Source organism: Xiphias gladius, unplaced genomic scaffold, assembly GCF_016859285.1.
Source record: "Xiphias gladius isolate SHS-SW01 ecotype Sanya breed wild unplaced genomic scaffold, ASM1685928v1 HiC_scaffold_1362, whole genome shotgun sequence".
Classification (NCBI taxonomy): Eukaryota; Metazoa; Chordata; class Actinopteri; order Istiophoriformes; family Xiphiidae; genus Xiphias; species Xiphias gladius.
In genome coordinates, this window is record NW_024401681.1 from 696 (window position 1) to 24,525 (window position 23,830).

Consider the following 23,830-nt stretch of genomic DNA (forward strand, 5'->3'; position numbering starts at 1 on the left):
TCTAGCTTAATATTTTAAATTCATCAAAATTAGTTTTTCTTTATTTCAATTGATAAAGCGAACTTGGTGCAAAATATTTGTTCAAATATTATACATTACAGAAAGGTGATTATTCTTCCTGGAATGTTGAAAATAAAGGAAATAAAAAGAGAAATACTGTAGTTCCTGAGATAATACATTTTTTTTTAACATTTGACTTACTCATGGAGCCACTATACAAAAAGAAAGATATAAATCAGCCTCGTAAATCGATCCCACAATCTCTCCGGAAGCCTCCTGTCTGTGCTTCCTCATCCTCATGTTATAATACAATATAATATAGTGCAGATCAGGACAGTGCAGGCAGACTCATTGCTTCTCTAATTAGCACGTTTTTATCCTTTCAACACGGCTAATACCTGTAAGATACCAAAGCTACATAGAGACACTGTCAAGTTGTACTGACAGAGCTTTCAGATGTGACACATTATTACCATCACGTAGTAAAATCATGAGCTCAGATCATTTATTCAGATACTCTGGATTATTTCTGAGAACAGGTTAAAGTCTTTTAACATATACTTTTTGCAACTGAAACGGTCTAAATATGAGTTTTGTGAAGAGGTTCTTTAATGCAGAACAACAAATGTAGAATAACATTTTAACCAGTCATAAAAATTGACATTGGAAAAACTCGACATTATTGTACTTTGTGCAGAAATCTAACTATTGTTTTTAAAAACTATAACACATAGCATAAAAAAACCAAACAAACAGGTATACGACATTTCATGTAAAATAATAAGCAAGGAAAGTACTGATTTGGTGTAATCGTTATCCTTTTGATATATTAAAACAGGCAAGCAGGAGATAGAGAGAGAGAGAGAGAGAGTGTAGCAGACTGAGAGCAGTAGAGTGAAACCAGCAGCAGGGTCCCACATCATAAGAGTGATCCAAGTCCCTGCTGGAGTCAGTCAGAGCATTTCCATAGAGAGCCACTTTGCATCAGCAGCACCATGCTCCAGTGCTCTGGGAGAGTTTATAGTCCTGAGAGTTGAAGACTGGATGACTGACAGCTGTCCTTCATGACAACAGAAGCCACGGAAATCCTCCTCATCGAGAAGATGACGCTGACCTCCGTCCTCATCTGGACTCTCCTCTGCTGCTGCTTCACAGGTAAAGTCCAGAGAATCCAACTCCTCTCCTCTATCAACGTCCGTCCCTCTGAAATCAAGCCGACAAAACCGTGACGCTGCTTCATGTTTCTGTCTCTGTGTCCTCAGAGTCCAGAGGCCAGGTCACAGTGACTCAGCCTGGAGCAGTGAGCTCTGCTCTGGGAGGCTCCGTCGCCATCAAATGTAGGACCAGTCAGGATGTTTATTTTGCTAACAACTACCACTATTTAGCCTGGTACCAACAGAGAGATGGAGAAACTCCTAAACTACTTATTTACTATGCTACCACTCGAGCATCAGGGATTCCAGATCGTTTTACAGGCAGTGGATCAAAGTCTGACTTCACTCTGACCATCAGTGGAGTCCAGGCTGAAGACGCAGCAGTTTACTACTGTCAGAGTTTACACTATCCCAACAGTCAGTGGTTGTTGACACAGTGAAAAAGCGTCGTACAAAAACCTCCCTCAGTCAGACTGAAGAGAAACTGAACTGGCTACTGCAGCTGGAAGCTACTGCAGAGACTGATACAGTTCACTGAGGTCACACACACACGCACACACACAGCATACACACACACTAACACACACATACACACACACACACACACACACAGTTTAATCAAGTGGATTGAACACTACTGTTGCTTTTATGTCCAATGAAAATGTATAAAATCAAGTTAAAAGAAAAAATATGATCTTGATTTAAATCAAATTACTTTATCCATCACATTTTCTCACCATCCATTCATATCCAGTTATAATCACGTTGTCATTGGGTCAGCAAATAAATCAAGACGAGCCAACTTGGTACAGTTAATGACAAGAGGCTTGTTCATGACCTTTGACCTCAGTCTTACTTGTCAAAACTACACACACTCACACACACACACACACACACACACACACACACACACACACACACACACACACACACACACACACACACACACACACACACACACACACACACATACACACAGACACACACACACACACACACACACACACTTGATTGGTTAGATAACTTTCGTTCTTCTCTATCTGTAGACAACAAATGAACTTATCGTCAGATTCTTTAGAAAAGAAATGTTCTTTATCTCCATTAGCATTTTTCAATGAACCCTTGTTCTTCATTCTTGGCAGTAAGTGAGCAAGCAACGCTTCATGTGTAGCGTTCTTTATGGTCAGACTACACCTTTGGTTTTTAATAGAATAAAAGCATTGGACATTAAATTCAGACGCAGTAGAAGAATTTACAAACTGAATAAAAGTCCCTCTAAAGATGTTGGTCTTCAGCTGCTTTTTACCACAGGCTCCTCAGATCTTTTGTCCAAAGAGTTCCAACGTTTTAAAGGTACAAACTCAAAGGCAAAGTGACCTTTACCTTTGAAGCCTGATGTGATGCGAAACCAAAAAGCTGTGATCGTAGCGGAGCAGGACAGAAAGGACAGACGTCCTTTCACACCAGCTCCTACCTGCTTTAGGATACCCCAGCTAAACAGGACACTGTGAGGCTGCACTGACACAGCTATCAGATGTGATGTCAACATGATCCCTAAAAAACAACATCACTTAATGCTAGAGAACACTAGTGACTGGACTGTGAGATAAACCCGGTCTCTGGGGATTTAATAGGTCAATGAAGAAACAGTTAACATGGCAACCTACGACAGCAGTTATTCTTGTGATCACATGTATGGAAACCAGTCATTTGATGAACACGTCTTTCTTTTTTTCTACATACACAGACTGTGTTGTCATTTCTTTCACTGAGCCTCTTGGCAAATAAACACTCTGTCATTTAAATGTTCCTGGTGTTGGAATCTCACTCACAGTCACGGTTTATCACTTGATGCTGACGATGTCCCGCTTTTCATTTCTAATCCAATATCTAAGATTTTCCCAGTCGTTAAAGTGTGAAGAAGTGCATTAAAAAAAGGTTCATTTCTTCATATTGTGGCTTCATGTGTTGTTCTAACCAGTGTTCCTGCTATGAAATACATGGCAAAGAAAAGAGGACGTAACACGTGTCAGTCATAAGAATGGAAACCACACGGAAACCCGTATTTGAAGAAATATTTATTTTCTAGAACTATTAAAACCATCATCAATACAACAAGCAAGAGCACATTAATGTAGAGATGTATAATGAGAGAAAGAGAGAGAGAGGGAGAGGGAGAGAGAGAGGGAGAGGGAGAGAGTGTTTCAGAGAGAGAGCAGTTGCAGAGTAAAACCAGTAGCAGGGTCCAAGTGAGTCAGGTCAGAACAGGGAACACTGGTCTCTCGTCAGTGTCTCTGAGACCAGAGTCTGGGAGCCCTGGGTGGCCTCAGGTCACAGAGCCCACCTTCTTCCACTGGTCTGCAGGGAGCCTCAGGGTGCTGCTCCAGCTGTAGCGGCCGTCCTTCTCCAGCACCCCGGGGCTGCTGCTCTCCTCCCAGCTGCTGCTGCTGCTGCTGCTGCCGTCCACCTTCCAGGCCAGACTCCAGTCTGAGGGGAAGCCCTTGTTGGCCAGGCACATGAGCGTGGCCTTCCCCTGCTTCAGCTCCACGCTGGAGGGGGGCAGCACGGTCAGGGTGGGACGGGCATCACCTAGGAGACGCCAATCAGCTTATTAGACAGGGGCCACACAGCTGTCAATCAAACACCAGACACTGGGACACCTTTTCTTTGTGAGAGTTGATTTTCTCCTTTAAGGAGTTTCTGCCAGATGTTTTTTCTGCTCCACCAGTCACTCACTCACACATTGTTTCACTTCCCTTGAAGAAGCCTCTCATGCATATCAGCACAGAGAGAACCATCGTACAGTTTGACCTGAAATACATCAAACTGCACTGGAAACAAAACAGGGAAACATTTAAAATATTTTATCAAACATTAGGACCAATCTTTAGTTTGCATTACTTTAGTTTTCAGGGGAAACATTTAAAAATACATAAAATAATCCGACAACCGTCAAATGCGCTTCATGTGGAATTCAATCATCGTTTAGCAAACGAGAAACGGATTTCAAACTGCACTGGAAACAATGTATAACACAATAAAGGGATTACAGATTTTCTAACCTTTTCAAATCCCAATCTTTGTCCTCATTCTGTTCTATTTCATCTCAATGAAGTGAATCTTAATTCAACTTAATATTAGTCATCGATGAGGTTTGAAAAACAAAAATGAATCTTAGAACATATATTTAAAAGAGAACTGAAGTTGTATCTTCTCTACAGCTCAGCTTAAACTTCAGCATGACAGGAATGTGTAAAGAAAAGTTGAATAAAGCTGCTCTGAGTTCACCTCCATGATGATGGAGGAGAAATCCCAACATAAACACTAAAACCTTACAAGAACATTTTATCTGCTGCAAACATTTAAACAATGGATTTACAACGTTACCTTACATTATTGTATTTAGTGTTTGTGCAGAAACTTACTTCCAACATCCAGTCTGGTTCCTCCACCAAAAGTCCACCACAGTGATACAAACTCATTGAGCCGTCGTACAAAAACCTCTCACTGTAGAGAGACACGGCTCTCTGGCTCTGTCAGACTGAACTAAACCTACCAACCCTCAATATTCAACTTCACATATAAATTTGGAAATGACGATTTCTCCTCTGAATCAATCCTTTATATTCATTACAGTTATTTTTTAGTTTTCGAATTCTTGTTGCTAAAGCAAAGATCTTTATATTCATGCAAAATAATTCTTCAAAAATTACACATTAACACTGAAAGGAGACTATTTTTCCTGGCATGTTGAATATGAATGAAATAAATATAAAAATAGTTCCTGAAATAAAGCAGTTGTTAAACATTTGACTTACTTCCAACATCCAGTCTGGTTCCTCCACCAAAAGTCCACCACAGTGATACAAACTCATTGAGCCGTCGTACAAAAACCTCTCACTGTAGAGAGACACGGCTCTCTGCCTCTGAAACAAACAAGCTCTCCAAACTGAGTCTGTTTTTAAAACTTTTTCAAATGGTTTTAAACAAAAACACAGTAACACAATTTTAAAAAATGTCATTTTTTCATACGTATGTTATTTTTAAAGAAAGATAAAGCTTTTATAGCAAAACAATTAAATGTCAGAAAAGACATTTGGAAAAATCAAAAAAAATAAAACCAAACTTCATGAAAACAAGTATTACCACATCCTGATCAATACCCCGATCAACTGATTGATCCATTGATAAACAGCAGGATCAGAGTGATCCAAGTCCCTGCTGGAGTCAGTCAGAGCATTTCCATAGAGAGCCACTTTGCATCAGCAGCACCATGCTCCAGTGCTCTGGGAGAGTTTATAGTCCTGAGAGTTGAAGACCCGATGACTGACAGCTGTCCTTCATGACAACAGAAGCCACGGAAATCCTCCTCATCAAGAAGATGACGCTGACCTCCGTCCTCATCTGGACTCTCCTCTGCTGCTGCTTCACAGGTAAAGTCCAGAGAATCCAACTCCTCTCCTCTATCAACGTCCGTCCCTCTGAAATCAAGCCGACAAAACCGTGGCGCTGCTTCATGTTTCTGTCTCTGTCCTCAGAGTCCAGAGGCCAGGTCACAGTGACTCAGCCTGGAGCAGTGAGGTCTGCTCTGGGAGGCTCCGTCGCCATCAAATGTAGGACCAGTCAGGATGTTTATGTGGCTGGCAACTACCACATTTTAGCCTGGTACCAACAGAGAGACGGAGAAACTCCTAAACTACTTATTTACTATGCTACCACTCGAGCATCAGGGATTCCAGGTCGTTTTACAGGCAGTGGATCAAACTCTGACTTCACTCTGACCATCAGTGGAGTCCAGGCTGAAGATGCAGCAGTTTACTACTGTCAGAGTTTTCACTATCCCAACAGCAAAGCTGTGTTCACACAGTGAAAAAGAGTCGTACAAAAACCTCCCTCAGTCAGACTGAAGAGAAACTGAACTGGCTGCTGCAGCTGGAAGCTACTGCAGAGACTGATACAGTTCACTGAGGACACACACACACACACACACACACACACACACACACACACACACACACACACACACCATCCAAATACAGTGACAGGAAGTGGATTAAACATTTCCCCATTTTTTTCTTTGAAGACCAAGAAAAACATTTATCAGAACAAATTTAACAACAAAAATTCATTATTGTGGAAATCAAATAACTTTCTTCATCACATGTTCTCACCATCTTATCACATCCAGTTATAATCACATGTTCTTATTAGATTTCCAAATTAATCATGAGGAGCCAACCTGTTAAAGATAAATGGCTTGTTCATGACCTTTGACCTCATACTGGAACACAGGTTTTTCCACTGTTAAAAGAGAATATGAAGCAAAGTAGGGATTTCTGCTACAACTTCACCTACTTGCGATTGACACGTTAATGCGTTTGCTCTACGTGTCCCGATCCTTTAGAAAAACGCAAAGTAGCTAGAAGCTGCTGCAGAGACTGATACAGTTCACTGAGGACACACACACCCAAGATTTTTGTTAAAGTTTATACAGATCAGTCAGTGTATCTGACTCTATAGAAGATAATATACATTTATCTAAATTTAATTACAAATGTCCATTAGACATGTTTGCATCTCAGGGATAATTTCATTCACACCTTCAACAAATCAGCCTCTATACCGATGACTTCCTATTGTACATCACAAAAACCCTCATCTTCCCTTCTTTCACTTATTAAACTGATCAGACATTAAAGCAGCTTTGCTGTCTCTCCCACCCATTTTAAATGTGCAACAAATCTTTTACATTGTTTGGATCCACATTTTACCATACTCAGGTAATATAGTTGAAACTCAAGATTTTCGCCTTTGTAAAGGAAAGGAAAGACAAGTTGTAAAGTTGGAATCATTTTTCCAGATGTCTGAGTTGATAAACAAAGCTCTTTCTATCTTTAGCAGAATGAATTTGTTATTTGTTATTATATCTGTCATTTCACAATCAGAGTAGCTATTTCACAGTGTATAAATTATACGTTAATGGGAGAACATCTGTATTTCTTTCTAAACGTGGATTTGGGGACTTTTGCATTACTCACTGCACATTCTGTACTGTCTGTAAAAACATAAACCTAGACTTGGTAAGACAATGAAAATTGTTGAAATTCTCCCATTACAGAATTCACACCAGCCTTTGAAGCTGTTTGGTGGAAATCAAATGAAGTTTTCTATTCTAAATTTTTACCATTCATGCCCCTTTATATCTTCGATAATTTGAACAGTCAACTTTCTCAGTACTGAGAGGGAAACACCTCATGATATGTTGAGGACAGCTACAGTTCACTGACTCTGTGTGTTTGCATATGTGTCCTGCCTCTCTGCTCCCAGACGTCAAGAGGCCAGTGTTGATCAGTGGCTGTCTGTCGTACAAAAACCTCTCACCTCTCTGACTTTGACACAAACTACCTCAAAAAAACGCATTCTCAGTTTCCCAGTTTATGTAAGAGAAATTAAAAAGTGTGATGACGCAGCTCCAGCAACACTGGTAAAATAAGAACATCTTTATGTCAGACCTTGCTGTCTTCATCAGGTTGATGATGACAAACAAACAGAGAACAAAATAAACAACAACCATAACAACACAAAAAACCCCACAAACAACAACCGAGGAAAAAACTGTGCTCAAACTTGTAAACTCTTCTCAGGTTGAATTTAATATTTTGTGACCAGAGAATGAAAGCCACAAATAATCACTTTGAAAATTTTTGAATACATAACGTGACTTAAAGAAAAGCAAAGTTCATTCCTGAACCATTCACCCACAAACATAGAGGTAAAGATAAAAACACATTTCTCCTATAATATAGTATGAAATATTTCTTAGGTCATGCACTAATCTGATCAGATTCCTCAAAGCTCCAATTACACTTCTGTTTCAAGGTGTCTCCACAGCACAGCAGGCGATTGACACGTTAATGCGTTTGCTCTACGTGTCCCGATCCTTTAGAAAAACCCAAAGTAGCTAGAAGCTGCTGCAGAGACTGATACAGTTCACTGAGGACACACACACCCAAGATTTTTGTTAAAGTTTATACAGATCAGTCAGTGTATCTGACTCTATAGAAGATAATATACATTTATCTAAATTTAATTACAAATGTCCATTAGACATGTTTGCATCTCAGGGATAATTTCATTCACACCTTCAACAAATCAGCCTCTATACCGATGACTTCCTATTGTACATCACAAAAACCCTCATCTTTCCTTCTTTCACTTATTAAACTGATCAGAGATTAAAGCAGCTTTGCTGTCTCTCCCACCCATTTTAAATGTGCAACAAATCTTTTACATTGTTTGGATCCACATTTTACCATGCTCAGGTAATATAGTTGAAACTCAAGATTTTCGCCTTTGTAAAGGAAAGGAAAGACAAGTTGTAAAGTTGGAATCATTTTTCCAGATGTCTGAGTTGATAAACAAAGCTCTTTCTATCTTTGGCAGAATGAATTTGTTATTTGTTATTATATCTGTCATTTCACAATCAGAGTAGCTATTTCACGGTGTATAAATTATATGTTAATGGGAGAACATCTGTATTTCTTTCTACACGTGGATTTGGGGACTTTTGCATTACTCACTGCACATTCTGTACTGTCTGTAAAAACATAAACCTAGACTTGGTAAGACAATGAAAATTGTTGAAATTCTCCCATTACAGAATTCACACCAGCCTTTGAAGCTGTTTGGTGGAAATCAAATGAAGTTTTCTATTCTAAATTTTTACCGTTTATGCCCCTTTATATCTTCGATAATTTGAACAGTCAACTTTCTCAGTACTGAGGGGGAACACCTCATGATATGTTGAGGACAGCTACAGTTCACTGACTCTGTGTGTTTGCATATGTGTCCTGCCTCTCTGCTCCCAGACGTCAAGAGGCCAGTGTTGATCAGTGGCTGTCCGTCGTACAAAAACCTCTCACCTCTCTGACTTTGACAAAAACTACCTCAACAAACGCATTCTCAGTTTCCCAGTTTATGTAATAACTGGTTTAAGTTTTTAAAATTGGTTGACAGATTGTGACAAAGTATTTAAAGTTTTCTTTGTTAAATATTCAACATCAACTTACAAAATTTATTTTTCTTTTAATCACAGAAATTGAAATAAAAAATTTTAAAGAAAAAAACCCCACCAATAAATCATGCAAAATGTAAATGATGATCACAGACACATATTTATTGTAGATTATGTCCCATATAATAATGATGTTGTCTGTTAGTGAATTATTGGGAATTTTAAAAAAATATCCTCCAAGAAAACTTTTCAGTCAAACTCATGTCAAAACTGATAACTAACTATTAAAGTTATGAAATTCATCTTATTTTCACAAATATTATTTTTAAAGATTAAAGACATTTTTTTTAACAACACATCAAAATATGTGAAAACAAATTCTTAATGAAAGTTGTCGAGACACGTAAAAGAAAAACTACACAAAATAAACACTGACACGTCCTGATCAATTCTTTGATCCATTGATAAACAGCATGATCAGAGTGATCCAAGTCCCTGCTTGAGTCAGTCAGAGCATTTCCATAGAGAGCCACTTTGCATCAGCAGCACCATGCTCCAGTGCTCTGGGAGAGTTTATAGTCCTGAGAGTTGAAGACTGGATGACTGACAGCTGTCCTTCATGACAACAGAAGCCACGGAAATCCTCCTCATCAAGAAGATGACTTTGACCTCCATGCTCATCTGGACTCTCCTCTGCTGCTGCTTCACAGGTAAAGTCCAGAGAATCAAACTCCTCTCCTCTATCAACGTCCGTCCCTCTGAAATCAAGCCGACAAAACCGTGACGCTGCTTCATGTTTCTGTCTCTGTGTCCTCAGAGTCCAGAGGCCAGGTCACAGTGACTCAGCCTGGAGCAGTGAGCTCTGCTCTGGGAGGCTCCGTCGCCATCAAATGTAGGACGAGTCAGGATGTTTATAATTCCAACTATTTAGCCTGGTACCAACAGAGAGACGGAGAAACTCCTAAACTACTTATTTACCTTGCTACCACTCGAGCATCAGGGATTCCAGGTCGTTTTACAGGCAGTGGATCAAAGTCTGACTTCACTCTGACCATCAGTGGAGTCCAGGCTGAAGATGCAGCAGTTTACTACTGTCAGAGTTTTCACTATCTCAACAGTCAATATGTGTTGACACAGTGAAAAAGCGTCGTACAAAAACCTCCCTCAGTCAGACTGAAGAGAAACTGAACTGGCTGCTGCAGCTGGAAGCTACTGCAGAGACTGATACAGTTCACTGAGGACACACAAACAGACACACACACACACACACACACACACACACACACACACACATACACACAAGCACACACACACACACACACACAAACACACACACACACACACTGAACATTACATGAAATGGTTTCAACATGTATCAAAACAAGTTGAATATCAAAACACTGATCTTGGTGGAAATCAAATAACTTTCTTCATCACAGCTTCTCTCCATCCATTCACATCCAGTTATAGTCACATGTTCTTATCTGACTTGTAAATAAATCAAGAGGAGCCAACCTGAGAAAATCAATGACAAAAGGCCTTGTGATGACCTTTGACCTCAGCTGCACACTGGATCACAGCTATCTCAACTATAGGCTGTGAGAAGAAAATATGACGACACAGATCAGCATCAGAAACCTTCATGATCAAAGACGACACAAACAAAACCCAAACGTCTGTCAGATCTCACAAAACTTTGTCTTAAATATGTGAACTAATAGTATCTGAGGAAAAGCTCAGCATCAACTGAAATCAGAAAAACGCAAAAGACATAAGCGACTGACTGGATATAACTATGTCTACATGTATATATAACTATAAGTGTATAAACGGCCAAAGCATATGCAGCAACACATTCCCCCTGACATGCAACTCAAAAACCCAACAAATACATTTAGACTGAAAGTTAAGTCTTGACCTTGGAAACAGCTGATGACAAAATCTCTCCAGCCTCTCTCCGTTCAGTATCATCATATCAGGAGTTTATCACTGTCAGCATGATTCTAGCCTCCCGTCCACATACTGGTACAGCGTCGTACAAAAACCTCCCTCAGCTGGACAGGAAGTGATCTGACTCAACAGCTGCACAAAACTAAACCCCAGACATTTGAACAATAATACACTGTATAAGAAACAAAAGTACAACAAAAGTATGATAGTCATAGAAATAATACATTTCATAACGTAAGTACATTAGTTGATAGTTTTCTTTAGACAAGTTTTGAAACTTTGCATTTAAAGTCAAATGACTGTCTTTTGTATTGAGATCAATTTTCCAAAAAAGAAGACGGGGAAACACAGAATATTTCTCAGGGTCTTGAAAAATTCTTTAAAAGCAATTCAACCATCATACTGGGTGTTTCATCAAATGAACAAATTCCAAATCAAACCACAACAATAATAATTAAATCGTAAAACCATCAAGTTACAAGTTTTAAAGTCATATTTCAATGACACTCTCTACACTAAAGCCCTTTTTAATAAAACAAAAAACAGAACAAATCACACTTCTGTAGTTTGATTGACAGGATTATTCATATTGGGTTGGTGCAAATAAAAGCCTTACGAAATAGGATTACTTATTTACCTCAGGGTCGAGGAATGTCTCGATGATTTTCCACGAAATGGTCCCATCACGTGTTAGAACACCCAAAATATAAGCAAAGAAAACCGTACATCTGTTAAAAAAGGGGGTAACAGATAATGACGTCTCTTCTCTGCAGATAGGAGCCTTTAAGATATAACAACATATCAGAACATTTTTTATTCTTAAACAATGACTCATTAGTGGTTTTTTCTTTGGTGGTTTTAAACAAATAGGAAAAACTGACAATGAGACTGAGATGTATACATGTGAGATAGGAACCATGTGATATCATGTTATGCTAATCCACAAAACTCTGTTCAGTATTTAATGTAAACAATATTTTGAAATGAGTTCATAAAAATGGCCCTCTCTTCATCCTTCCATTCACACCTCACTTCCACCTGTTTCAGGAAACCGCTGCTCAACACAGACACTGTCAGATTAGACTCCAACAGTTAGTGGATAAGTGGAAGTACATGATGTAATCCCATAGTTCATTAAGAAAACTATCAGCAGTAATGACAGAATCGGACTCTAACATGAGTCATAATCCTGGAAATGCAGAAATATGGAATAAAACATCTGTTGTTGGTACAAAATGAACTTGAAGAAAATATTTTTTATTGTCTTCAAGCTTTAACAGCAGCGTTGTTACAATAATGAAAAGATCACAACTTGGAGTTGAACAGGGTTGAATGGGTCTGATAATGGAAAGAGAGAAAGTTTATATCAGGTAAACTAAACTCCCTCCTGTGGATTGCAGCAGAGGAAGCTACTGCTTCTGTTGGTCTTCCTCAGACTGTATGAAACTGGTCTTCAGTTTTTCACTTCTGAGCTCAGTAACCATGGCAACAGGCAGGCATCACTGCCGAACCGTGACGACAGACAGGTTTTAGTACTGAAGGTAGAAAGTTAAAACTAGCACTCTGTTATTCCAGCGTATACACTGATCAGCCACAAGGTTAAAACCGGTAACTGGTTTTGACCTCGTGGCTGATCCGTGCGTTTTAATATTTGCAAGCAAAATGTTCTGGGTTCATAAAATATTAAACATAAGATGCGGATTTTGAGGCTTTTACTGTTTGAGGTATACTAAATATTTTATTTTCAAACCAAAACCTCATAAGTGATGGTTTGTGTTTGTTCTCTCCGTCTGAGTAGGAGTCATCACTGACCAGCTGGATTTCATTATGGAAACATTCAAATGAATACTGTCAACCTTTGAACTACTGTTTGAAATTCTCATAATAAGAATGTGGACTGGTTTAATAAACTTTATTCTGGGAGAGAGATCAAGAAACACATGAACACTGACCCAAAAGATACAGGCAGCTCTTCAGCCAGAATATTACAACTGAAATTAAAATAAAAGTCCTTAAACTTAAACAACGAATCTTAAGTAGAGCATTTCCATAGAGAGCCACTTTGCATCAGCAGCACCATGCTCCAGTGCTCTGGGAGAGTTTATAGTCCTGAGAGTTGAAGACTGGATGACTGACAGCTGTCCTTCATGACAACAGAAGCCACGGAAATCCTCCTCATCAAGAAGATGACGCTGACCTCCGTCCTCATCTGGACTCTCCTCTGCTGCTGCTTCACAGGTAAAGTCCAGAGAATCAAACTCCTCTCCTCCATCAACGTCCGTCCCTCTGAAATCAAGCCGACAAAACCGTGACGCTGCTTCATGTTTCTGTCTCTGTGTCCTCAGAGTCCAGAGGCCAGGTCACAGTGACTCAGCCTGGAGCAGTGAGGTCTGCTCTGGGAGGCTCCGTCGCCATCAAATGTAGGACCAGTCAGGATGTTTATGTCTATAACAACAACCCCTGTTTAGCCTGGTACCAACAGAGAGACGGAGAAACTCCTAAACTACTTATTTACCGTGCTGCCACTCGAGCATCAGGGATTCCAGGTCGTTTTACAGGCAGTGGATCAAAGTCTGACTTCACTCTGACCATCAGTGGAGTCCAGGCTGAAGATGCAGCAGTTTACTACTGTCAGAGTTTTCACTATCTCAACAGCAAAGATGTGTTGACACAGTGAAAAAGCATCGTACAAAAACCTCCCTCAGTCAGACTGAAGAGAAACTGAACTGGCTGCTGCAGCTGGAAGCTACTGCAGAGACTGATACAGTTCAGTGAGGACACATACACACAAACACAAACACACACACACACACACAGCACACACACACACACACACACACACACACACACACACACACACACACACACATACAGACACACACACACAAACACACACACACACACACACACCATCCAAATACAGTGACATGAAGTGGATTAAATATTTTCCCCATTTTTTTCTTTGAAGACCAAGAAAAACATTTATCAGAACAAATTTAACAACAAAAATTCATTATTGTGGAAATCAAATAACTTTCTTCATCACATGTTCTCACCATCTTATCACATCCAGTTATAATCACATGTTCTCATTAGATTTCCAAATTAATCATGAGGAGCCAACCTGTTAAAGATAAATGGCTTGTTCATGACCTTTGACCTCATACTGGATCACAGGTTTTTCCACTGTTAAAAGAGAATATGAAGCAAAGTAGGGATTTCTGCTACAACTTCACCTACTTCCAAGGTGCATGGAGAAGTGTAAAAGTGTGATGAAGCAGCTCCAGCAACACTGGTAACATAAGAACATCTTTATGTCAGACCTTGCTCTCTTCATCAGGTTGATGATGACAAACAAACAGAGAACAAAATAAACAACAACAACCAAAACAACACAAAAAACCCCACAAACAACAACTGAGGAAAAAACTGCTCAAACTTGTAAACTCTTCTCATGTTGAATTTAACATTTTCTGATCAGAGAATGAAAGCTGCAAATAATCACTTTGAAAATTTTTGAATACATAATGTGACTTAAAGAAAAGCAAAGTTCATTCCTGAACCATTCACCCACAAACATAAAGATAAAAATAAAAACACATTTCTCCTATAATGTAGTATGAAATATTTCTTAGGTCATGCACTAATCTGATCAGATTCCTCAAAGCTCCAATTACACTTCTGTTTCAAGGTGTCTCCACAGCACAGCAGGCGATTGACACGTTAATGCGTTTGCTCTACGTGTCCCGATCCTTTAGAAAAACCCAAAGTAGGTAGAAGCTGCTGCAGAGACTGATACAGTTCACTGAGGACACACACACCTAAGATTTTAGTTAAAGTTTACATATATCAGTCAGTGTATCTGACTCTATAGAAGTTAATATACATTTATCTAAATGTAATTACAAATGTCCATTAGACATGTTTGCATCTCAGGGATAATTTCATTCACACCTTCAACAAATCAGCCTCTATACCGATGACTTCCTATTGTACATCACAAAAACCCTCATCTTCCCTTCTTTCACTTATTAAACTGATCAGACATTAAAGTAGGTTTGCTGTCTCTCCCACCCATTTTAAATGTGCAACAAATCTTTTACATTGTTTGGATCCACATTTTACCATACTCAGGTAATATAGTTGAAACTCAAGATTTTCGCCTTTGTAAAGGAAAGGAAAGACAAGTTGTAAAGTTGGAATCATTTTTCCAGATGTCTGAGTTGATAAACAAAGCTCTTTCTATCTTTAGCAGAATGAATTTGTTATTTGTTATTATATCTGTCATTTCACAATCAGAGTAGCTATTTCACAGTGTATAAATTATATGTTAATGGGAGAACATCTGTATTTCTTTCTAAACGTGGATTTGGGGACTTTTGCATTACTCACTGCACATTCTGTACTGTCTGTAAAAACATAAACCTAGACTTGGTAAGACAATGAAAATTGTTGAAATTCTCCCATTACAGAATTCACACCAGCCTTTGAAGCTGTTTGGTGGAAATCAAATGAAGTTTTCTATTCTAAATTTTTACCGTTTATGCCCCTTTATATCTTTGATAATTTGAACAGTCAACTTTCTCAGTACTGAGGGGGAAACACCTCATGATATGTTGAGGACAGCTACAGTTCACTGACTCTGTGTGTTTGCATATGTGTCCTGCCTCTCTGCTCCCAGACGTCAAGAGGCCAGTGTTGATCAGTGGCTGTCTGTCGTACAAAAACCTCTCACCTCTCTGACTTTGACACAAACTACCTTAAAAAAAGGCATTCTCAGTTTCCCAGTTTATGTAATAACTGGTTTAAGTTTTTAAATTTTTTTTTGACAGATTGTGACAAATTATATAAAGTTTTTTTCTGAAATATTAAACATCAACTTACAAAATTTATTTTAATTTTAATCAAAGAAATTGAAATAAAAAATTTTAAAGAAAAAAACCACCAATAAATCATGCAAAATTTAAATGATGATCACAGACACATATTTATTGTAGATTATGTCCCATATAACAATGATGATGTCTGTTAGTAAATTAATGAGAATTTACAAAAATATCCTCCAAGAAAACTTTTCAATCAAAACTCAAGTCAAAACTGATAACTAACTACTAAAGTTATGAAATTCATCTTATTTTCATGAATATTATTTTTAAAGATTAAAGACATTTTTTTTAACAACACATCAAAATATGTGAAAACAAATTCTTAATGAAAGTTTTTGAGACACGTAAAAGAAAAACTACATAAAATAAACACTGACACGTCCTGATCAACTCTTTGATCCATTGATAAAGAGCATGATCAGAGTGATCCAAGTCCCTGCTGGAGTCAGTCAGAGCATTTCCATAGAGAGCCACTTTGCATCAGCAGCACCATGCTCCAGTGCTCTGGGAGAGTTTATAGTCCTGAGAGTTGAAGACTGGATGACTGACAGCTGTCCTTCATGACAACAGAAGCCACAGAAATCCTCCTCATCAAGAAGATGACGCTGACCTCCGTCCTCATCTGGACTCTCCTCTGCTGCTGCTTCACAGGTAAAGTCCAGAGAATCAAACTCCTCTCCTCTATCAACGTCCGTCCCTCTGAAATCAAGCCGACAAAACCGTGACGCTGCTTCATGTTTCTTTCTCTGTGTCCTCAGAGTCCAGAGGCCAGGTCACAGTGACTCAGCCTGGAGCAGTGAGCTCTGCTCTGGGAGGCTCCGTCGCCATCAAATGTAGGACCAGTCAGGATGTTTACGTCTATAGCAACAACCCCTGTTTAGCCTGGTACCAACAGAGAGATGGAGAAACTCCTAAACTACTTATTTACTATGCTACCACTCGAGCATCAGGGATTCCAGGTCGTTTTACAGGCAGTGGATCCAACTCTGACTTCACTCTGACCATCAGTCGAGTCCAGGCTGAAGATGCAGCAGTTTACTACTGTCAGAGTTATCACGTTATAAACAGCAAGGCTGTGTTGACACAGTGAAAAAGCGTCGTACAAAAACCTCCCTCAGTCAGACTGAAGAGAAACTGAACTGGCTGCTGCAGCTGGAAGCTACTGCAGAGCCTGATACAGTTCACTGAGGACACACAAACAGACACACACACACACACACAGAAATTGTGTAAGAAAAACCTATACTTTAGTAACCTATACCAAACGTACAGTAAATTTTGAAGTAAATTAATCAATTAACGTGGAGCATAGAGGCTCATAATAAAGGACATGCAAAGCTATGAAATTGGGAATATTAATGTTGACAGAAATATTTACTAAATAAAACAACATTGATCGATATAAATATACACAAATACAAACATGCAAAGCAGAAGCACGACCATAAAAAGCACATAAAGATAGATAAATCTCTCTGCCACAATAAAAGACCCTCATGCAGGTACATGAGGACAGACAGGCAGTAGTAAGACAGCGATCGGTAACAGCAGATATCAAGGCAAGTACGCAACCAGGACAGACGGAGGACAGCAAGGAGCAATAGTTTTCCAGTGCTGACAGAGACACCGCTAATTAACGATTTGTTAAAATGAGCTCCAGATAAATACTATGAGTCCAGTGCTCTTATATTTACTGTGACAGATTGAAACTCTTGTTCAGCTGTAACAGAGACTTCAGACTGACCGAAAGGTTTTTATTTCTCACTGAGATAATACAGTCCACTCTTGCTGGAGCTTTTAAAAACTAAACTGATATATAGTTGTTCTTATGTTGAGGACCGTCTGAGCAGAGGAGAAGCCAAACAACGTGTGATCTTGTACATAAGACAGACACCTACATATTTGATCAAGTTCCCAACCCAGCAATCTACAATTCTTCAGTGTTTGACCATGATGAAAATGTACTGATTTCTTGTCAAGGGTTTCAAGATTTTGTTTCTTCAAGCACTGCAAACTTTTGAGAGTAGTGCTGCGATCCTGAGACTAAGCTGTAGAACAGTTATTAATATGGAAAATAACCACTGAAGGCATGTTCATGATAGCTGCCTCTGGTGACATGTAATGTTGAATTCATCAGAAAATTGCCAAAACATGAAACTACCTCAAAATCTAGTTTGAAAAAAACTCAAGACCAATTTGGAGGTTGGGGGTATTTCTCCCATGTCAGGTCAGTCACTGTTCATTAGGACACTGACATGGAATGTCAAATAAAATCCACCTTGGATAGATGTTGAAAATAATTTGGTTTGTTGGAGCATAAATACGTTAAGCGATCTGTGCTGGGGTCAACACCATCCTGACATCAAGGTGGAGATCTCATGATATGTTGAGGACAGCTACAGTTCACTGACTCTGTGTGTTCGCATATGTGTCCTGCCTCTCTGGTCCCAGACATCAAGATGTCACATGTTCTCACCATCTATTCACATCCAGTTATAATCACATGTTCTTATCAGATTTTCCTAATTAATCAAGAGGAGCCAACCTGTTAAAGATAAATGGCTTGTTCATGACCTTGATCGCATATAGTCTGTGAGAGCAGTGTGAGACCAGCACCTGGTTTAGGATACCACAGGAAAACAGAGGCACTGTTGAGCTTTACCGACACAGTTTTCGGACGTGACCCGAATTAAACATTGTTACCATCATTAATTAATAAAGTCATGAGCTAATGTGACCACATTCTTGGTGTCTCTCACTGAGACAGACTCTGTCTTTGTAAATTAAATAGATCTCCTGTCATCATTCCAGAGAAAAACATATGACAACAGTTATTCTATTTAATAATTTACATGGACATTACTTATTTGATAAAATGGTGTTTACTGATTTTGAACCTTATAAACTCTTTCATTAAGTTCTTTGTTGAATCCGTCTTCGAATCGAATATACCTGCAGAATAATCTCAGATGGAAGACATCGTATATCACTTGATGCTACTGATATCCTGCTTTATATTCCTCATCCTGAAAAGACCCTTTTCAAGTTTTCATCCAGTCTGGTTCCTCCAACAAAAGTCCACCACAGTGATACAAGCTCATTGAGCCGTCGTACAAAAACATCTCACTGTAGAGAGACACGGTTCTCTGGCTCTGAAACATACAAATTCACCCCAAAAATATGTAAATTTATCATATTTGTGAGGTAAAAGATCAGACTGTCAGAATTTCTTCATAAATACACACAAAAGTATTAACTTTTAATTTTTAAATATCTCAGCATTAATAATTTCTTTCAAAATAAAATAAAGACATAAAATTGATTTCTTCAGTGACAAATGACTTTATTGAAATTTCAGTCTGAGGGGGACATTGATTTATTTGATAGTGAAATTAGTGGGAGTTTTGTGACAAACGGCATTTTGAAAGAACATTTCTCCACTTTAATTTGAGCAAGTTCACAAAGAAGTTAGCATTAACGTATTTCTAATTAGTGTGCTGAAATTGTGACTGATCCATTGATAAACAGCATGATCAGAGTGATCCAAGTCCCTGCTGGAGTCAGTCAGAGCATTTCCATAGAGAGCCACTTTGCATCAGCAGCACCATGCTCCAGTGCTCTGGGAGAGTTTATAGTCCTGAGAGTTGAAGACTGGATGACTGAAAGCTGTCCTTCATGACAACAGAAGCCACAGAAATCCTCCTCATCAAGAAGATGACGCTGACCTCCGTCCTCATCTGGACTCTCCTCTGCTGCTGCTGCTTCACAGGTAAAGTCCAGAGAATCCAACTCCTCTCCTCTATCAACGTCCGTCCCTCTGAAATCAAGCCGACAAAACCGTGACGCTGCTTCATGTTTCTGTCTCTGTGTCCTCAGAGTCCAGAGGCCAGGTCACAGTGACTCAGCCTGGAGCAGTGAGCTCTGCTCTGGGAGGCTCCGTCGCCATCAAATGTAGGACCAGTCAGGATGTTTATAATTCCAACTCTTTAGCCTGGTACCAACAGAGAGACGGAGAAACTATTAAACTACTTATTTACGCTGCTACCACTCGAGCATCAGGGATTCCAGGTCGTTTTACAGGCAGTGGATCAAACTCTGACTTCACTCTGACCATCAGTGGAGTCCAGGCTGAAGACGCAGCAGTTTACTACTGTCTGAGTTATCACTATCTCAACAGTAAGAATCTGTTGACACAGTGAAAAAGCGTCGTACAAAAACCTCCCTCAGTCAGACTGAAGAGAAACTGAACTGGCTGCTGCAGCTGGAAGCTACTGCAGAGACTGATACAGTTGACTGAGGACACATATACACACACACAAACACACAATCACACACACACACACACACACACACACAACACAAAATCAGTGACATGAAGTGGATTAAACATTTCTCCATTTTTTTCTTTGAAGATCAACAAACATTTATCAAAACAAATTTAACAACAAAAACTCATTTTTGTGGAAATCAAATAACTTTCTTCATCAGTTATAATCACATGTTCTTATCAGATTTTCCAAATGAATCAAGAGGAGCCAACCTGATAAATGGCTTGTTCATGACCTTTGACCTCATACTGAATCACAGGTTTTTCCACTGTTAAAAGAGAATATGAAGCAAAGTAGGGATTTCTGCTACAACTTCACCTATTTCCAAGGTGCATGGAGAAGTGAAAAAGTGTGATGAGGCAGCTCCAGCAACACTGGTAACATAAGAATATCTTTATGTCAGACGTTGCTGTCTTCATCAGGTTGATGATGACAAACAAACAGAGAACAAACTAAACAACAACAACCAAAACAACGCAAAAAAACCCACAAACAACAACCGAGGAAAAAACTGTGCTCAAACTTGTAAACTCTTCTCAGGTTGAATTTAATATTTCCTGATCAGAGAATGAAAGCCACAAATAATCCCTTTGAAAATTTTTGAATACATAACGTGACTTAAAGAAAAGCAAAGTTCATTCCTGAACCATTCCTCCACAAACATAGAGGTAAAAATAAAAACCCATTTCTCGTATAATGTAGTATGAAATATTTCTTAGGTCATGCACTAATCTGATCAGATTCCTCAAACCTCCAATTAAGCTTCTGTTTCAAGGTCTCTCCACAGCACAGCAGTCGATTGACACATTAATGCGTTTGCTCTACGTGTCCCGATCCTTTAGAAAAACCCAAAGTAGGTAGAAGCTGCTGCAGAGACTGATACAGTTCACTGAGGACACACACACCCAAGATTTTTGTTAAAGTTTACATAGATCAGTCAGTGTATCTGACTTTATAGAAGTTAATATACATTTATCTAAATTTAATTACAAATGTCCATTAGACATGTTTGCATCTCAGGGATAATTTCATTCACACCTTCAACAAATCAGCCTCTATACCGATGACTTCCTATTGTACATCACAAAAACCCTCATCTTCCCTTCTTTCACTTATTAAACTGATCAGACATTAAAGCAGCTTTGCTTTCTCTCCCACCCATTTTAAATGTGCAACAAATCTTTTACATTGTTTGGATCCACATTTTACCATACTCAGGTAATATAGTTGAAACTCAAGATTTTCGCCTTTGTAAAGGAAAGGAAAGACAAGTTGTAAAGTTGGAATCATTTTTCCAGATGTCTGAGTTGATAAACAAAGCTCTTTCTATCTTTAGCAGAATGAATTTGTTATTTGTTATTATATCTGTCATTTCACAATCAGAGTAGCTATTTCACAGTGTATAAATTATATGTTAATGGGAGAACATCTGTACTTCTTTCTAAACGTGGATTTGGGGACTTTTGCATTACTCACTGCAAATTCTGTACTGTCTGTAAAAACATAAACCTAGACTTGGTAAGACAATGAAAATTGTTGAAATTCTCCCATTACAGAATTCACACCAGCCTTTGAAGCTGTTTGGTGGAAATCAAATGAAGTTTTCTATTCTAAATTTTTACCATTCATGCCCCTTTATATCTTCGATAATTTGAACAGTCAACTTTCTCAGTACTGAGGGGGAAACACCTCATGATATGTTGAGGACAGCTACAGTTCACTGACTCTGTGTGTTTGCATATGTGTCCTGCCTCTCTGGTCCCAGACGTCAAGAGGCCAGTGTTGATCAGTGGCTGTCCGTCGTACAAAAACCTCTCACCTCTCTGACTTTGACACAAACTACCTCAAAAAAACGCATTCTCAGTTTCCCAGTTTATGTAATAACTGGTTTAAGTTTTTTAATTTTTTTTGACAGATTGTGACAAATTATTATTATTATTATAGATTATGTCACATATAATAATGATGATGTCTTTTAGTGAATTAGTGGGAATTTACAGAAGTATCCTCCAAGAAAGCTTTTCAATCAAACTCAAGTCAAAACTGATAACTAACTACTAAAGTTATTAAATTCATCTTATTTTCACGAATATTATTTTTAAAGATTAAAGACATTTTTTTAACAGCACTTCAAAATATATGTGAAAACAAATTCTAAATGAAAGTTGTCGAGACACGTAAAAGAAAAACTACACAAAATAAACACTGACACGTCCTGATCAACTCTTTGATCCATTGATAAACAGCATGATCAGAGTGATCCAAGTCCCTGCTGGAGTCAGTCAGAGCATTTCCATAGAGAGCCACTTTGCATCAGCAGCACCATGCTCCAGTGCTCTGGGAGAGTTTATAGTCCTGAGAGTTGAAGACCCGATGACTGACAGCTGTCCTTCATGACAATAAAGCCACAGAAATCCTCCTCATCAAGAAGATGACGCTGACCTCCGTCCTCATCTGGACTCTCCTCTGCTGCTGCTTCACAGGTAAAGTCCAGAGAATCCAACTCCTCTCCTCTATCAACGTCCGTCCCTCTGAAATCAAGCCGACAAAACCGTGACGCTGCTTCATGTTTCTGTCTCTGTGTCCTCAGAGTCCAGAGGCCAGGTCACAGTGACTCAGCCTGGAGCAGTGAGCTCTGCTCTGGGAGGCTCCGTCGCCATCAAATGTAGGACCAGTCAGGATGTTTATGTGGCTAGCAACTACCACATTTTAGCCTGGTACCAACAGAGAGACGGAGAAACTCCTAAACTACTTATTTACACTGCTACCACTCGAGCATCAGGGATTCCAGATCGTTTTACAGGCAGTGGATCAAAGTCTGACTTCACTCTGACCATCAGTGGAGTCCAGGCTGAAGATGCAGCAATTTACTACTGTCAGAGTTATCACGTTATAAACAGCAAGGCTGTGTTGACACAGTGAAAAAGCGTCGTACAAAAACCTCCCTCAGTCAGACTGAAGAGAAACTGAACTTGCTGCCACAGCTGGAAGCTACTGCAGAGACTGATACAGTTCACTGAGGACACACACACACATACACACACACACACACACAGAAATTGTGTAAGAAAAACCTATACTTTAATAACCTATACCAAAAGTACAGTAAATTTTGAAGTAAATTAATCAATTAACGTGGAGCATAGAGGCTCATAATAAAGGACATGCAAAGCTATGAAATGGGGAATATTAATGTTGACAGAAATATTTACTAAATAAGACAACATTGATCGATATAAATATACACAAATACACACATGCAAAGCAGAAGCACGACCATAAAAAGCACATAAAGATAGATAAATCTCTCTGCCACGATAAAAGACCCTCATGCAGGTACTTGAGGACAGAAAGGCAGTAGTAAGACAGCGATCGGTAACAGCAGATATCAAGGCAAGTACGCAACCAGGACAGACCGAGGACAGCAAGGAGCAATAGTTTTCCAGTGCTGACAGAGACACCGCTAATTAACGATTTGTTAAAATGAGCTCCAGATAA

General features: G+C 39.1%; 1 pseudogene and 7 gene segments (V, D, J or C); 7 read left to right on the forward strand and 1 right to left on the reverse strand.

Moving 5' to 3' along the window:
- Window positions 1–1,103: 1,103 nt before the first annotated feature.
- On the forward strand, window positions 1,104–1,594 carry LOC120787322. The segment is given in 2 exon segments: window positions 1,104–1,155; window positions 1,263–1,594. Coding segments are annotated over 2 exon segments (384 nt in total).
- A 1,701-nt stretch (window positions 1,595–3,295) lies between these two features.
- LOC120787309 lies at window positions 3,296–5,339 on the reverse strand (annotated as a pseudogene).
- Window positions 5,340–5,535: 196 nt separating this feature from the next.
- Window positions 5,536–6,024, forward strand: LOC120787310. The segment is given in 2 exon segments: window positions 5,536–5,587; window positions 5,693–6,024. Coding segments are annotated over 2 exon segments (384 nt in total).
- A 3,802-nt stretch (window positions 6,025–9,826) lies between these two features.
- Window positions 9,827–10,308, forward strand: LOC120787311. The segment is given in 2 exon segments: window positions 9,827–9,878; window positions 9,986–10,308. Coding segments are annotated over 2 exon segments (375 nt in total).
- A 2,996-nt stretch (window positions 10,309–13,304) lies between these two features.
- LOC120787312 lies at window positions 13,305–13,795 on the forward strand. The segment is given in 2 exon segments: window positions 13,305–13,356; window positions 13,464–13,795. Coding segments are annotated over 2 exon segments (384 nt in total).
- A 2,808-nt stretch (window positions 13,796–16,603) lies between these two features.
- Window positions 16,604–17,094, forward strand: LOC120787313. The segment is given in 2 exon segments: window positions 16,604–16,655; window positions 16,763–17,094. Coding segments are annotated over 2 exon segments (384 nt in total).
- Window positions 17,095–19,718: 2,624 nt separating this feature from the next.
- On the forward strand, window positions 19,719–20,203 carry LOC120787314. The segment is given in 2 exon segments: window positions 19,719–19,773; window positions 19,881–20,203. Coding segments are annotated over 2 exon segments (378 nt in total).
- A 2,560-nt stretch (window positions 20,204–22,763) lies between these two features.
- Window positions 22,764–23,254, forward strand: LOC120787315. The segment is given in 2 exon segments: window positions 22,764–22,815; window positions 22,923–23,254. Coding segments are annotated over 2 exon segments (384 nt in total).
- Window positions 23,255–23,830: the final 576 nt, after the last annotated feature.